The sequence below is a fragment of the Sinohyriopsis cumingii genome, chromosome 19 (genome assembly GCF_028554795.1).
Source record: "Sinohyriopsis cumingii isolate HCF-2022 chromosome 19, ASM2855479v2, whole genome shotgun sequence".
Classification (NCBI taxonomy): Eukaryota; Metazoa; Mollusca; class Bivalvia; order Unionida; family Unionidae; genus Sinohyriopsis; species Sinohyriopsis cumingii.
Window position 1 is genome coordinate 2,007,799 of NC_142979.1, and position 15,023 is coordinate 2,022,821.

Sequence of the window (15,023 nt, forward strand, 5' to 3'; positions counted from 1 at the left end):
AATAAGCAACAAATTTAATGCCATTCGATTACAGATAGTCCTTCCTCAAATGAAATTTAATATTCAAAACCCTATCACTCGTCTTTCACTCCACCAAGTGACGGCCCATTTCATCATCTGACTTAGTGTGATAGATTTTCCTCCTGACCTCTGTTTCTACCCATCTGTAGTATTTCTTGACTGGTACCCAGTACCCCTTCAGTCCAACAACCACGTCCTTCACCCTTCCACTTCCTCCACTTCCGTTCTCTCCTTTTCTTGTCTCCCAGAGACTCGGGACCAACTTTACCAGGGTATTTCCCTTCTCTGTCACCTACAGCTCCTCCGGTCCCTAAAAGCTTCCTGTCCGAAGCTCCTTTGTATTCCCAGAATAACAATGTTTCCCGCCAATTTCGAATGACGTTGGAGTAGCTTAGAACTTCCTTATGTAATTCCAGCAAGATGGTTTAGAGAGTACTAACGTTTAGTTTCAAGACACTAGATTTAAACTTGCGATTCCAATGGTGGCCATGCCTTGCTCAGTTCCGAGTGGATGTCGATTCACCCATGGTCTACATAATTAGCAGACATTGCCCCCTCCCCGGCAGTCTGTTAAGGGTGGATTTACGACCCCCACTTGATGTTCCTTTGAGCCTAACACCGGCCAATTCATGCCACTTACCTGTGAATCGCACGCAGCCAAATAAGGCGCCAGTAACAAGATCCTATGGCCATGTTATATACAACTGGCTTCCCACCCGTCCTTTTGATGTCGGCTTACACTATCGTAACATAAGCCGGCCGGCCAGCTGTGTACACATCGCTTTGGCACTCATTGTTCGCAAGGCTGACACTCGCAACATTTATGAAGGGAATAATTAGCCTCAGGGTCTAGCATGCACATGTTGCAATCTGGCTATTGTTCCTTACTTATAACGTGACAACCACGAATAGTATTTGCTTGCTTGTTTTCTTAGTTTTGTATTTAAATATGTCTCTTTAATCGAAAAGTCTTGTTTTTTTTAAAAAAAGTTTCTTCAATGCATTTCCTTCTTTATCCTCTCCAGCTAATGTGCCCTTAGAGCTCTCCCAGTCTCTTTTGAAATGAACATATGCGTTTGGTGCGTAAGTTCACGTTAAGAAAGATTGGTGATAAGTAAGTACTTGATTTGGCAGCTGGTATGAAACAGATAATTTCAAGAGTCAGATAATTTCCATTGCTTCTATGTCCTTGTGGATTAACTGAGTCTTGAAGATAAGACCGGTTGAAATGGACAGATCATTTTACTGAATAAATGGTTATCATACCCACAACTGATGACATGCCACTTGTTTTTATGTTAATAAAACATTTAAAAAAGACTGGACCTGTTTGATAACTGGTGTAAATCTAATCGGTAGTCGAAGCCCTTGGCGAATCACAAACATATTGTGTCGCCCATTTTAATCCAATTTGATTCTATGTTGTCAATGAATATGCACCAGCTTAGAAGTCTACAGGGTCATCATTTAGGGGTATATTGCTCGTGACTTCATGTTTCAGTTGTAGGACGTGCTGCTTGTTGAATATAAAATTGTTAAATTTAAGAATATGGGTTTAATACTTCACCAAATTATCCATAGGAGGAGAATGAGCAGGTCGACTACCCCTCCATTTGTTGCAGGCCGTGATATTGGTGTATAAGGAACATACATCCATAGTACGAGGTAGCATAGCATGTATGTATGTATGTATGTATGTATGTATGCATGTGTGGTTTTCGAGTGGGAAATGGTCATAAGAAGAATCTGTTTTCCAGCAAATGATGCATTCTTTCATCACCCGACTGCTATCATAGTGCGCACGAAAAGGCTAAATCTCTCTGACTGAAATCATCAATACATCATTCTTTCGCAATAAGCAAGAGAAATATTAATAGCAACACATTTGCTTCCTGAATCATACAAGGCTTGGAGTTTGTTTCCGTCAAGCATGACTCTTTCACTGATCAACCTATCTTTATGTACGCATTCGTTTGATAAGTTTCTAGTCGAAGAAGTCGTTGTAATTATTATGTATTAACACTTTTGGGCGTTGTTCGTGCAGAGTTGTCGACGGTCCCTATTTATATTTTAAAACTTCAGTTAGACTTTACACTGCATTTATTTACGTGTCAGCCTAACTTGTTGTTCTCTTCGCTTAAGATGTGGAACTTTTCGACTGGTATTTCTTAAAGCTGAATTAGTATTCACAATGCATCATTTTGCAATTGACCCTAATTTTTCGTTCCATCGATCCTGATTTTTCGTTACATCGACGCTGATGTTTCATTCAAGGATGTAAGAAAAATATCCCATGACTTTGAATTGGTGTTCTGCAGGAAAAAAACGCCCTCGGGATCAGAATTATTCGATCCTACTTCGATTCATAATGAATTATTCGAGTAATCCCACATGAGAGTACCTATTGACACTGAAGATAATTCCATTATGCTTATGATGTATGTAACTGTCGCCATGTTTCATGCGTTTTTAATATCTAAAAAATAATTTTCCCAGTGTAATATTTAATTTATATTGTGTGCTTGATTTTTGTATATATCCGTGACTGAGGGTTGTTGATATAGCTTTTGATTCCTGACTTATGTCATGATTTAAATTGGTTAACAAGATGTTTTTTAGAAATTTGGGTTCAAGGGTTAATGGAATTTTCCATCAAAATTATTAGTTTTCCAGAATATTTTGTTGCGACGAAGGTCAAGTGAAATATTTATAAATAAAGGTTAGGTAAACAAGTATTCATTCCTGTTTTAAGATCGGTCTGTGTAATCATTTACAGTTGTCTTCAGATATAATTTCAGAGGAATTGTTTATTTAAATATATTCATTGTAATTGCCAAAGTGTTCATTGACGTTTTGGATTAAAATAATACGGTGGGATTATTGAGAACGCATTAAAACACATATTGGATTGTATCATTGTGGTACATCATGATACTCGAGACTATTGGAATTCGTTGGGAACATTCTGAACATTTGAACTTGTGATAGGACATTTAGGATTATGTGGGATGATTTAATTCGCAATACCGTAAATCTATCTTAAATTTTAACTTTTGTAACTTAGTGCGATAAATTATTTGTTATTTTACTAACTATGTTGATTTCGCTTCTTTGTGCTACATAGTTTAAGACCTAGTATTGTTACACCAGTCAATAACAATAGTATTAACTTATAACAAACTGTTTGCAGTAAACTAAATTTGTATGCTCTTTCTAATGACGTAAATCTTTCTGAAGATGATCTCCATCAATAAAAATACATTGAATCCGACGTAACGTAGACGGAATGAAAATAGTAAAAAAAAATCATCTGTGTTGATGCTGAGTAGGGAATTCCCACACCAATGTTTATGATGTATTCTATAAAGTTTAGTTGTGGTCAGGAAATGTAAAATGTTCAGCTAATGATCTCCTTTCAAGCAGTTTAGTATACCAGTCGAATGTTTGCGGAATGAGTGAAAGAGATGGGATGAAACATCGAATACATAATCTAGCCATATAAATAATATAGGAAAAATAAGTGCTTGAAATATGCAATGTCCAAACAATTTGTAAACGAGAATACACAACTTGAAAGACATGATTTTTGTATCCTTTATGGCGTATTACAGATAGTAATATCCTCCATGTCGTACTTCATGCAGCCTAGGAATAAAGATTCGGCTGAATGTTAATTGATTGATCTTATATAACTATGCTGAGCTATTTGGGTAAATAGAAGCATTAAGTTGAAAGACAGTTCTTATTTCGAACTATAACAGTAACTGGAAATCGCAGCTAAACGTCTTGATTCGGCATTCTATGGTTGTTAACATCAGTAACTGGAAATCGCAGCTAAACGTCTTGATTCGGCATTCTATGGTTGTTAACATCAGTAACTGGAAATCGCAGCTAAACGTCTTGATTCGGCATTCTATGGTTGTTAACATCAGTAACTGGAAATTGCAGCTAAACGTCTAGATTCGGCATTCTATGGTTGTTAAAATCAGTAAAGTTCTGTTACGTATGTCCTGGGTACCATTCCACTAAATCTAAAAATGTTTGATCCCTGAAAAAAAATTTCTAATGTCGTGAGTCTCTCAGAAATGTGAGAAAGACAATGACACAAAATATACCTACATGACTGATAAAAGATCATGATTCTTTTCCTTTGAGTTACGCTGTCACCTTATTGTTTCCACGTCTAATTAATTAAAATTTGATGTCGGCTTAACTATTATATGTCTCGGCATATCTGGTGAATATAAAATATGCACAAGAGAACAAAATAAAATTGTGCACAAAAGAACAGATTAAAATAAAAATTATAGGTCATTCTGTACTAATATGTATAGGACGTTGTGTATAAAGTTGAGAATAGAATAAAAATAAAGAATGGCAATAACCAAGTGAAGGAAGCGGGTTTAAAATTAAATTTAAACGTGCTTCCTTGTACAGCGACTCGCTGCAGAAGTGATGCTGAATATTTGATAAAAGGGAATTACTATTTACAGCTGCTCATAACTATGAAAAGTGCACAAGTATTTTTAATATGTGCACTTAATTAAATCATTTTGAAATTAAATCATTTTGACTTTCAAATAGATCTATGAACAGCATCAACATCGGTAATGTTTACCTAATATGTAAGTGTTATGTCACTAGTACAGAAAAACAGTTGAAGCCAAATTGCCATATGGTATAAGGAACAGAAAAAGTTTGATGTGTTGTTTTCTTTGGTAGTGATCGACAAAAAATAAGTACAAAGAAGTGATACAAACATATACTTCCCAAAGAAGTGTTGCTTAAATGAGCTGCAATTTGTCCCGAGAGTTTTGAAAACCAAAATTGCTTCCAACCCACCCCCAAAAGTGTCTCGGAAAAGTCACAATTATTTAATGCACTTTTGACATTTATGATGGAGTCGCTTTGATGAATCTGGATAAATAATGAATTCCATTCATGAATTACTGAAGGAAGAAACAGGTTGTAACAAACATGTCGTGTATCTTTCATTGATTGGAACTTGCTGATGTTATGTAAGTTATATAGAATAATTATTCTCTTGTATAATTTTCTCTTGTATAAAAGAAAAATTCCGTGTTTTCTTTCGTCGTGATTCAAGACTTTTCCATCCTATTATTAGGCGTAAAATTTCTATAGATGCTAATTTTGTTTCGCCAGTCACGACTGTGGCTGGCACATTTTGCATTTGTTTGAGTTCACTTTTCTCAGCTAATATACAGTTGTCCCAAACTGCGTTACCATATGACAGAATATGCCATACAAAAGACAAACATGTCTAATTTTCTTAAGATTTCACATGAAGCTAAAATCTGAGTCGCGCGATGCATTAAATTTTGACTGTGTCTTTTCTTCTCAATGCTTCATTTGCTTGTGCCCTAAGCAGATGTTTGAGAAAACAATTCCAACATGTTTGTGTGAGTCATTTCTGTGGTTCAGCATACTGTGGTCTCAGGATATTAGCATTTGATTCATCCAGTATAGTTTTTCTATAAAAAAAATTGTTAAACGCTTCAACTTTGTAAACAAATTTATGAGTATCGAACATTTGAAGATAAGGTGTAGAATGTGTGCCGTGAGCTCTGATGCAAATCTTAAGGGCGAGCAACCGGTCTTCAGAAAATATAGTGCCAGATCTAAGCTCGTGTGCTCATTTGTCAATATGTAGCTGTTTGGCTTCTAGAATCACGATCAAGGAAATATAGTCCAGTGAGTGGGTGCATTACGAGAACTGTCATTCGCAAAACGTACTATATCGCCACGTGTGGCTGTTTGTTTATTGATTCATGAACCTTATAGTCTATTTCTCCCATATTTCGTATTTTTTCTAAGTTGACCGTGCAATACTGGTTTCAAGAAATAAAAGAGAAGCGTTACATTCGGTTTTTAAGCATGAAAATCATTTTACTGTTCAGACAAGTTGATGTTCGGTTACCAGTTACTTGCATTGTCAGATAATCACGTCCCACGAGTAATATGACACTAGTCAAAGTTGTAACCAAATCAGGGATCGTGATCGTTTAGGCTGAATTCTTATCAGGATTTTTAAAACTGCTTTGTAAATTAAAGAAGAAAAACACAAATAACATCATCATCTAACTATGTTAAAGTTTATTTTAAATGAAAACTGTTCTTTACATGCTATGCAACATAATGGTGGATTTATAGGGTTATGGTTCACTGAAAAGTCTTTCCGGTTCCAAACTGTATTTGAAATTTATTTCAGATCAGCCAGTGTACAATTGGCCATCAGTCTACACTCAGCCAAGGAGAATGGATCCATCGGTATTTATTTAGGTACGGTGACTGGATGCATTACTCTATTCAGCGAGCATTTCAACAAAGTTTTACAAACGGATCTTAGACTGTGTCTGTATAAAACACTAGGAGCTATAAAATCTCTATGTACCTTTGACTCAATATATTTCAACAGACAATATTGACTCACTTTCAGGCAAATTTAAAAGTGTGAAAATTATAGCACAAACAAATCCAATTCAGTTGAATTGCACCATTCAACATTACATTCACAAAATGACAGTCTTTCGAAGAACAGGAATCGGTTATGGTTATTGTTTCCAACGGACAATATTGGAGCTGCATACTTATATATATATATATATATATATATATATATATATATATATATATATATATATATATATATATATATATATATATATATATATATAGCGAAAGATCTTAGCATCATGAAGTGTACAGATACTTTGACTGCATAATACATTAATTTTTCGCAGCATTTAGCCGTCAGCTAGAAAAGGAAAGAGTTGACTCCCACCCTCTTCCTGCCTACTCCTCTCCCCCTCCCCAAAAAGAGCAAACATAGGAAATGCAAACAGATGATGATTAATATCATCTAGTACATGACATTGTACAAACTGTACCTTTAAAAGAGACAGAAAATATCCATTTCACAACTTATTCACGAACCCTTGTTGTTGAAAATAAAAGGGGATTCAAACAAGTTTATTAATAAGAAATCTAACATAACTAGGAATCTCTATCAGATTCGCATTTTATCAAAAAAAGCTAGATAATGTATGCTGTAATAAGACACGAAACAATTAGAAAACATACACATTCGCTGAGATGAGAAAACGGGACTCACGGACACTGGATGAAATAGCTGAATTCGAAAAATACACATTCACTGAAATGAGAAAAACGGGACTCACGGACACTGGATGAAATAGCTGAATTCGAAAAATACACATTCACTGAAATGAGAAAAACGGGACTCACGGACACTGGATGAAATAGCTGAATTGGAAAAGGCTCGGTTTCCCGAGGTATTTCTTCGATATTAATGTTGTCATGAAGAATACATTTTCAATATTTCTTCAAAAAGTAAAAATCATTATTTCCTGGTTTCTATGATTTAAAATATAAATACCAAAAAAATCTGACGTGCGTTGCACTGGGTAGTTAAAATCCTTGCTTACCGACAACAGCGTAATATTTGAAGATTTGCGATCGGTCTTTGTAATGAAGGCAATATTTACAATGTACTTGAAGGATTCCATTAAACCATGGTAAAATTGGAATTAGTAGGTGATATTCGCGTGGGTCTTATCAAGTTATTTTCATTTGAGTTCATTTACTTTGACACGTTTCTTGGAATGTAAAATACTGTGATGGAACCATGATGAGCGTACAGTGGCGTCACTCGGGTTGGTGTCACCCAGTGCGGTAGCTCATGGTGTCATCCCCATGGTCCTCCTTACGTAACAGACCATACGGAATCCTTAGTAATGTCATTTTGGTGTCACCCCCTCTGATGGTGTCACCCCGTGCAGTCCGCATCCCCCTAGCGACGCCACTGCTGTGCCTGCTAGTCATGTATTTAATTATGATCGGTTATCCGCTTATGAAATCCGACTAGACCGAGCAGTGTGTGCTCTGTAAAATTTGCAGTTTTTTATTTTTGGTGTCACCCCTCTGAGATGGTGTCACCCGGTGCGGTCCGCACCCCCCGCACCCCCTAGCGACGCCGCTGTGAGCGTATGTTGTCTCATCATTTAATCACAAATTTAATTCGTTCTATGTCACAAGGAAACCGCAGAGCAGCTAATTTGGATAACCGAAAATTTAGATAATCTTGTACATTATGACATCCTATGAAACGAAATTAAAATAGATTAAATTTATAGGGAAACTAGAGTCTTTCAAAAACATGGCTGTATACTTAATTGCTTCTTTCCTCATTGTATCTTTTTAAATTTTCATTTAATGCATATCACTTCCTTTTTCATCCGGTGCTGTGTAATAGTTTGCACGTATTATTTCAAACACGTTCAGTTTAATATAAAGCACATAGCTTGAAATACTATGCTATTCTCCGATATATGATTATCCACAATGAAAATGTCTCATGAATTGGGTTTTCTTCGCGAATGTTTAAAAAACAAGAAACAAAAAGTGGTAAACTAAAGTGGATTGAATCTAAACAATTACTGGAGAAAGTCTATGACTACTGTCGACTTTCGGCCTGTATGAACCTCCTTGGCTTCCACTTCCATTTCAGTTCCCCCAAAACTAATACTCACTTTGATGTGCCTATCCTTCAAAGGAACAGATTTATCCAGATTCGAGATTACCACGCATCCAAGCTTTCTACATCCGTCATCTGTGATATATGTTGGCGAGGTTTCACTCGAAACGTATACTGGACAATAGTGTGCATGTCGGTCTTCATCGCTGAGTTTAAAGTACTTTTCAAATCGGCGCTCATGCAATTTTACGATTTCACCGGCCTCAACAACTTTAATGAATATATTTGTACATAGTGGTCCCACGTCGGTTTCTTCTCGATACTCCTCTTTGTGATTCCCTTCTATAAAGGGAATTTTTCCTGCTATGCCGTATGTGTACCGACATACACGCTGAACTATTGCATCTTGGTTGTGGCCATATATGACGGCTCCTTTCAGTACCACCAAGCCTGCATCTTGTGGGATAATTGTGGTCATTTCTGGAAAACTTGATCTCATAGATTCTTGAAGCATTTGGCACTCAGAGAATCCTCCAACCATTATGATGGACTTCACATTTTCCAGTTGCTTGGACTTTAGCAAACCATCGACAAAGTGTGTGATGCTCTGAACAGATTTTAAAAAGAAGCCTCTCATGATGGCACTGTCTACCTTGAGCTTGTCATTATGTAACGTGATCTTATCGGAGAATTCTGTTTGACGGATAGATTCCTTCAGCGTCTTCCCGGTCTGGTCCTCAAATATTTGAATGAGAGATATGGGAATCCTGACTGTGACTATGGATTTCTTCTTCAGGCGCATTTCTCGTTTCTTCACCTCGAACACTCTGAACATGTCCAGCAAATCGTCGGTGTTCTCTCTTGAAAATTTCTGGAAAACTGGATTTCCTACCAGTTTAATAACGAATTCGTGGAAGGCTTTGTCAACGGTTGTACCTCCCCACGCTCCTCCAGTGGCTTGGTATAGTTCTTTAAGTCGGCCATCACCTTCTACCTCGTGCACGGTTATGTCCACAGTGCCACCTGTAGTAATACAAAAGTTTCATGCCGAGTTATCTTACTTCTTAAGGTATCCAGTAATAAAAGGAATGTAAGATACAAAACTGTTTTAGATATCACTTGAGAAAACATTTGATAATATTTCTATATAGGACCCAATAGTACATGTCATTAGATGATGACGACAATAATAATAATGAGGATGACAACGACGACGATACATACGTTGAGATGAGGACGATGATACGTATCACGAGGAAATGAAAGAAAAAAATATCTTTGATATCTTTTGCGTAGTGAAGGATTGTTTAATGGTTTCGCATAGCTGCTCGACAGCATTAAAATTCGTTAACACGAGGTACTTACTAAAGCGCGGATATTAATAGTTGTAGAACTGACTTAAATAGATGGAGGCAATTGCAGAGAGAGATATACAGGAAACATATATGAAATGGCTAAAGACAGACTAAACGTGATACAAACGACTCCACAAGACATACCTCCCGCATCTAAAACCATATATTTGGACCCCTTCTTAAAGGCCTTCAACGTAGATTGCGATGTATCGATGGAGAGCATCTTCATTGGAAGATAGTTACATAGCAGAGATGCCACTTCTGGTTCCAGTGCTATGCGTAGGTATTCGTTTCCGATACCAGCCTTTATAGATAGAAGTGTAATAAAGTCAACGAATCTTTCAAATCAAACTATTCGAGATACGTTATGTACGAACATCAGGGTTACGCGATTACCTTTAATTTCGTGCACAACATATAATATGATAGATATCGTTATAAATGTTCGCCTCTTTTTTAAAAGGGTATCATCTTAATAGACCGTAAACCTGTGTTCCTAATCCTCTAAGATCAATGATTGATGATTTCGTTTAAAAAAAAACAATTTTTCTATACTCACAAATCATTAATAAAAACGAAGTAAATCTAAGCGTTTAGTCCAAAACTCTTGAGCAAAACGTTTGCGATTGTTTTTCATAAATGAATGAAGTGCTTCAGTGGTGACGGCGGCAGAGTGAACTATGTTCAGATTATATGTTACGGCTATGATTTTAAGTGTTTTGTACATATGTGGTATATATATATATATATATATATATATATATATATATATATATATATATATATATATATATATATATTGATGTATGCGCTGGGCGCGCAATAACTTGGTAGCTCGTGATGGTTAACAGCTCTCGTTTGGAGGCATAAGCGACTTTAAAGTAAAGTCCGTTCGACATCGGCGAGACAGATATGTTAAAGTAATGTCAGGTAGCTGGAAATGATAAAGCTATAACAAACGAAACAGGTGTCATAAAATTATGTTTTCCAGACTGGTTATTAATAATAGAGGTCTAGCTAGAGTTATTTTGACTTCGATTGGAGTGTTAAAAATGTGTTGGCGGTGAGACAAAGTAGCAGCAGGGGGGGCGAATCCGACATTTTGTCCAAACGTCATTTGGCTTAATTAGTACTTTCTGCACTCAGCGGATCCGGTGTAGTCAGCGCTGGTAAAAAAAAAAACGACGTCGTCGTCGACGGGATCGTCCGGACGTCATTTGGTTTAATTAATGCCTTCTGCGCGCCGATCCCAGCGTCGTCAGCGTCCGGTAAGCACATCGACGACCGCGTCGATGTCATCGCCCCCCCCCTGCTGCTAAGTGGCTATTTGCAATTTAACCGAATATTTGGTCAAGTCCGATACGATATCGTGTCCGAGGATCATGTAAATTTATCGTTACAAATCCATGTGGGGTCGACTGAGCATGACTAAAAAAGTTTCGAAAAACATTAAAGTTCATGTCACTGCCGCACCATGTCTGCCAAATATTTCGTAGCGTGTGTGTATCAACGCCGTTGAATACAGCAAGAATATTACAGTTGTCTCTGATTACTTTTGGAATCTGAGTGTATCGTTGAGTGACATATATCACGTGGGTGTTTTTATGCCTGCCTCTGGAAAATATCCTAGCTGGGTTTTTTTGATTGTCTAACATAACATCATCGTACACGACTAGATTGTTGACGTCGCCATCAATATCATCGATACCTGGTGCATCATTGATATCTGTAATAAACTCAATAACATTTTTTTTAGCGATCGCTGATGCATTCTCGTTAAAATCTTTCAACACCTCGTAGCATCGTTGATCATCTACGCTAGGAGCAACCAAATACAACTTATCCCACTTCATCCATCTCATTATTAAATTAAGTAACAATTGCGTCTTGCCGGATCCAGATGGTCCGATGATAATCATCCGGATCGAGTTTGGTAACGCTGCAACATGCTTAACTGGTTCTCTTGTTTTAGTCGCTGAAAAGTCAATTATATTCATGTCTCTATACATGAATTATGGATTTATATTGTGTGAAGTGTAGAGTGCGTACTGGCACAAATGATATGACAACCGTTACAACAAGAAATAACAGATCGGCGCTTACTGGTAAGTGTGTTCAATGCGGTACAAAGAAATTTAGATTTATTTCTGCTAGACCCGGAGATGTTTTAAAAAAAAGCGAGGAGGTGATATTGCAGCCAAGTTATCAAAACTCCCCGGAACACCGTGGGCAAAGTATCCAGGAGAAAAACACCTCCCAGGATATAGCTACTGTGGCCCCGGAACACGATTAGATATCAGACTCGATGATCAAAATCAGCCGCGACCCGGTGAGTATCCAATAAACGCTATCGACGAAGCATGTCGGATACATGATATAGCTTATCGTAGCGGTGATCTGCAACAGCGTCATATCGCGGATGTAAAATTAATTCACGCGTTAAATGCTATTCCCGATAAATCCGTCAAAGAAAAATTGGCCTCATGGTTGGTAAAATCGGCTATGAAAGGTAAATTAATGATTGGAAGCGGAGCAACTCGCGCTGGTAATTGAAAACGCTAGCGTTTATAATAACAACATGGAATCCATCTATTATTCTCCGAGAGGATACTGGAAAGGAAAGGCCGCAATTGGTAAACTCGCAAGCGCTGCAAAGGTAACAAAGGCCACTGCGGTTAATTGGTTATCCAAACAGGCTATATGGCAAATTTATCTACCACCACCTAAACAAATCAACTTCTCGCGCTTTGATGTCAGCGTACCCAATGAAGTTCATCAAGCTGACATATTATTTCTGCCGCATGACAACGGTTACAAATACGCGCTAACCGTAGTTGATGTTGCGAGTCGATACAAACAAGCGGAGCCGTTAAAAACAAAGTCAGCAACTGAAGTAGCCGCTGCGTTTGAAAGAATTTATCGAAGAGGTCCTCTGCGCTGGCCAAATCTACTACAAGTTGATCCCGGTAGTGAATTTCGCGGCGCTGTTTTATCAACGCTGAAACATCATAGCGTCGCGATACGACGAGGTCATACTGCGCTACATCGTGATCAGGCAATTGTTGAACGATTCAATCGGACTCTTGCTGAACGGTTATTTGGGTATCAATACGCGAAGGAATTCATCCAAGAAAAACGATCTCGTGAATGGGTCAAAAGGTTGCCAGGCGTAATTGGAGCGTTAAATAACGAGATTACCCGAGCAATCAACATGAAGCCCAGCGACGCGATTAAATACGAGTATATACCCGGAAGATCAAAAATAGATAGCGTTTCCAAGCCGATTCTCGGCGATGTCACTGTTAGATATCTATATGAACCAGGAGAGCTTGAAGGCGGTAAAAAAAGAGCTACTGATCCTATTTGGAGTGTTACCACACATAACATATCAACGATAACACGATCAACTGGTAGACCACCGATCTATAGACTGGATTCAACTGCTCCTCAGCGCGGATTTACACGCGAGCAACTACAAGTGATACCTGACGATACTCAATTACCCCCGCGTGGTCTTAACTAGCGCCGTTGCGTCTATTACACTCAAGACAGGTCAACCTCACATTGTTTTTAACATGACCGAGACTGTTATCGATTCTGTCCACGGTAAATTGGCGAGCGTCTTTATCCGAATAACGCCAGCGCATTACACAATTACAACTTGCGCAGTGATTATTCTGTTGTTGTCGTAACGCAATTATTAATTCGGCATCAATATCAAAACGCCGCTGTTTTTTTTTATCCTGTTGGCGGTAACCCGAGAGTTTTCTATCAATGACGCTTGCATCGATGACTCCGTCACTGGCTTTGTCACTGGCTTCGTCAATAACAATTCTTCGAAGCTGATTTATCCTTCGTACTCTGGACACTGCAAGATAGACTAGATTTGACCATTCGATGCGATTATCAACCATCCAAACAATTGTGTCCGTGATGGTTAGTCCCTGCGAGGAATGTATTGTTGTTGCGTATCCTAGCGTCCACGGGGATTTATCAGCACGTAGCGCGTCCTCGACGACGCTGATATCAACGAGCACAATATCATTCAGCACGAGAATTTGTTTTTCTGTCCGGCCCGGGATTTCAACTTCAATGTTCTGCCGCCGTGTATCCGCGGGTCTATAACATAACGGCACTGGACGCGTTGGAAACTTTTCCTTATGCAACGTAAACAACTTCCGCTGAAGTGTGTCTCTGACTATCTTTCTACTCGCTACAATCAAATCGTTTGGTCTCCATGTTTCCCAGAATTCATTTAACGGCGTTTCCGGAATCACCTTGCGGATTATTTCACACTGAATTCTATCCGGCTGTAATCTGATTAATTTTTTAACCCCGCGCAGTTGTTCATCAAGTGCCCGGTAATCAGTATCGGTTTCTTCATAATAGTCCACAAAACCCTTTAACCAATCATGTGGACCCTCGCCGACAAATGGTGGTGGTTGGCCATGGTCGCCACACATGATCACCGCTGTATTCGCGCGCAGCAACCAATCAAGAAACATTTGTAAAACATCTAACGAAACAGTACATATCTCATCCCAAATGATAACCCCAGGAATAAATTTTTCACCCATTCGATCAGGAGTCCACTCACCGCCGCTGTATCGAAAAAAGCTGTGATAAGTAACGGCGTCAACATTTCGTTGTTTTATTTCTCGCGCTAGTCTATGGGTCGGTGTAAGCACGATTATACTTGCCCGCGTTCGAAATAATTCAATTGCCCGAGTCGTCTTTCCCGACCCGCCACAGCCGCTTAAATAAACCGTCTTGTGTCTACAAATTGGATCAGAACACGATGGTGCATTAGACCATTCTGACAATTTATCACCGCGTAGGTAATTGTTCTCAACGGTGACATCTGCTGACGGGGAATAATCGCGTCGTATTTCATTTTTAATTCTCCATGTACCCCAACTCTCGTCCGGACTAGTAAACTCGGCTACGTTTTCCTTATACGCTACGTCAACATAAAACGAATCAACGGCTACTCTAACCGCGGTGTCGGGGAATCTATTTATTATCGAGAATAAATTGATAGCGGCGTAACCCAGCATAGACGCCCTCAAATGCGGGTATGCCGGGCTGTCTCCGTCGCTGTAGGTAACAACTGTACCCAACCTTGTTCCATT

At 38.4% G+C, this 15,023-nt stretch overlaps 1 protein-coding gene across 2 annotated transcripts; it reads right to left on the reverse strand.

Moving 5' to 3' along the window:
* Positions 1 to 1,225: 1,225 nt before the first annotated feature.
* On the reverse strand, positions 1,226 to 10,961 carry LOC149775052 (heat shock 70 kDa protein 12B-like). 2 transcript variants are annotated; one of them, XM_089942981.1, is made up of 3 exons: positions 10,036 to 10,961; positions 8,592 to 9,559; positions 1,226 to 4,069 (listed from the first exon to the last, which is right to left on the reverse strand). In XM_089942981.1, exons 1-3 carry the CDS (start codon positions 10,118 to 10,120, stop codon positions 4,007 to 4,009), a joined length of 1,116 nt encoding a protein of 371 aa, XP_089799107.1. In that variant the 5' UTR covers positions 10,121 to 10,961; the 3' UTR covers positions 1,226 to 4,006. The 2 variants fall into 2 exon arrangements, with proteins under 2 accessions (XP_089799107.1, XP_089799106.1); XM_089942980.1 differs by lacking the exon at positions 1,226 to 4,069 and having other exon boundaries at positions 6,110 to 9,559.
* Between the last annotated feature and the right edge of the window lie 4,062 nt (positions 10,962 to 15,023).

What these genes read in the sequence shown, in the direction of transcription:
- LOC149775052 (XM_089942980.1), bottom strand. Translation starts at nt 10,120, where the DNA reads ATGAAGATGCTCTCCATCGATACATCGCAATCTACGTTGAAGGCCTTT. An exon ending in TATGGTTTTAGATGCGGGAG is followed by an intron (nt 9,560 to 10,035) that starts GTATGTCTTGTG and finishes GTATTACTACAG; the next exon opens with GTGGCACTGTGGACATAACC.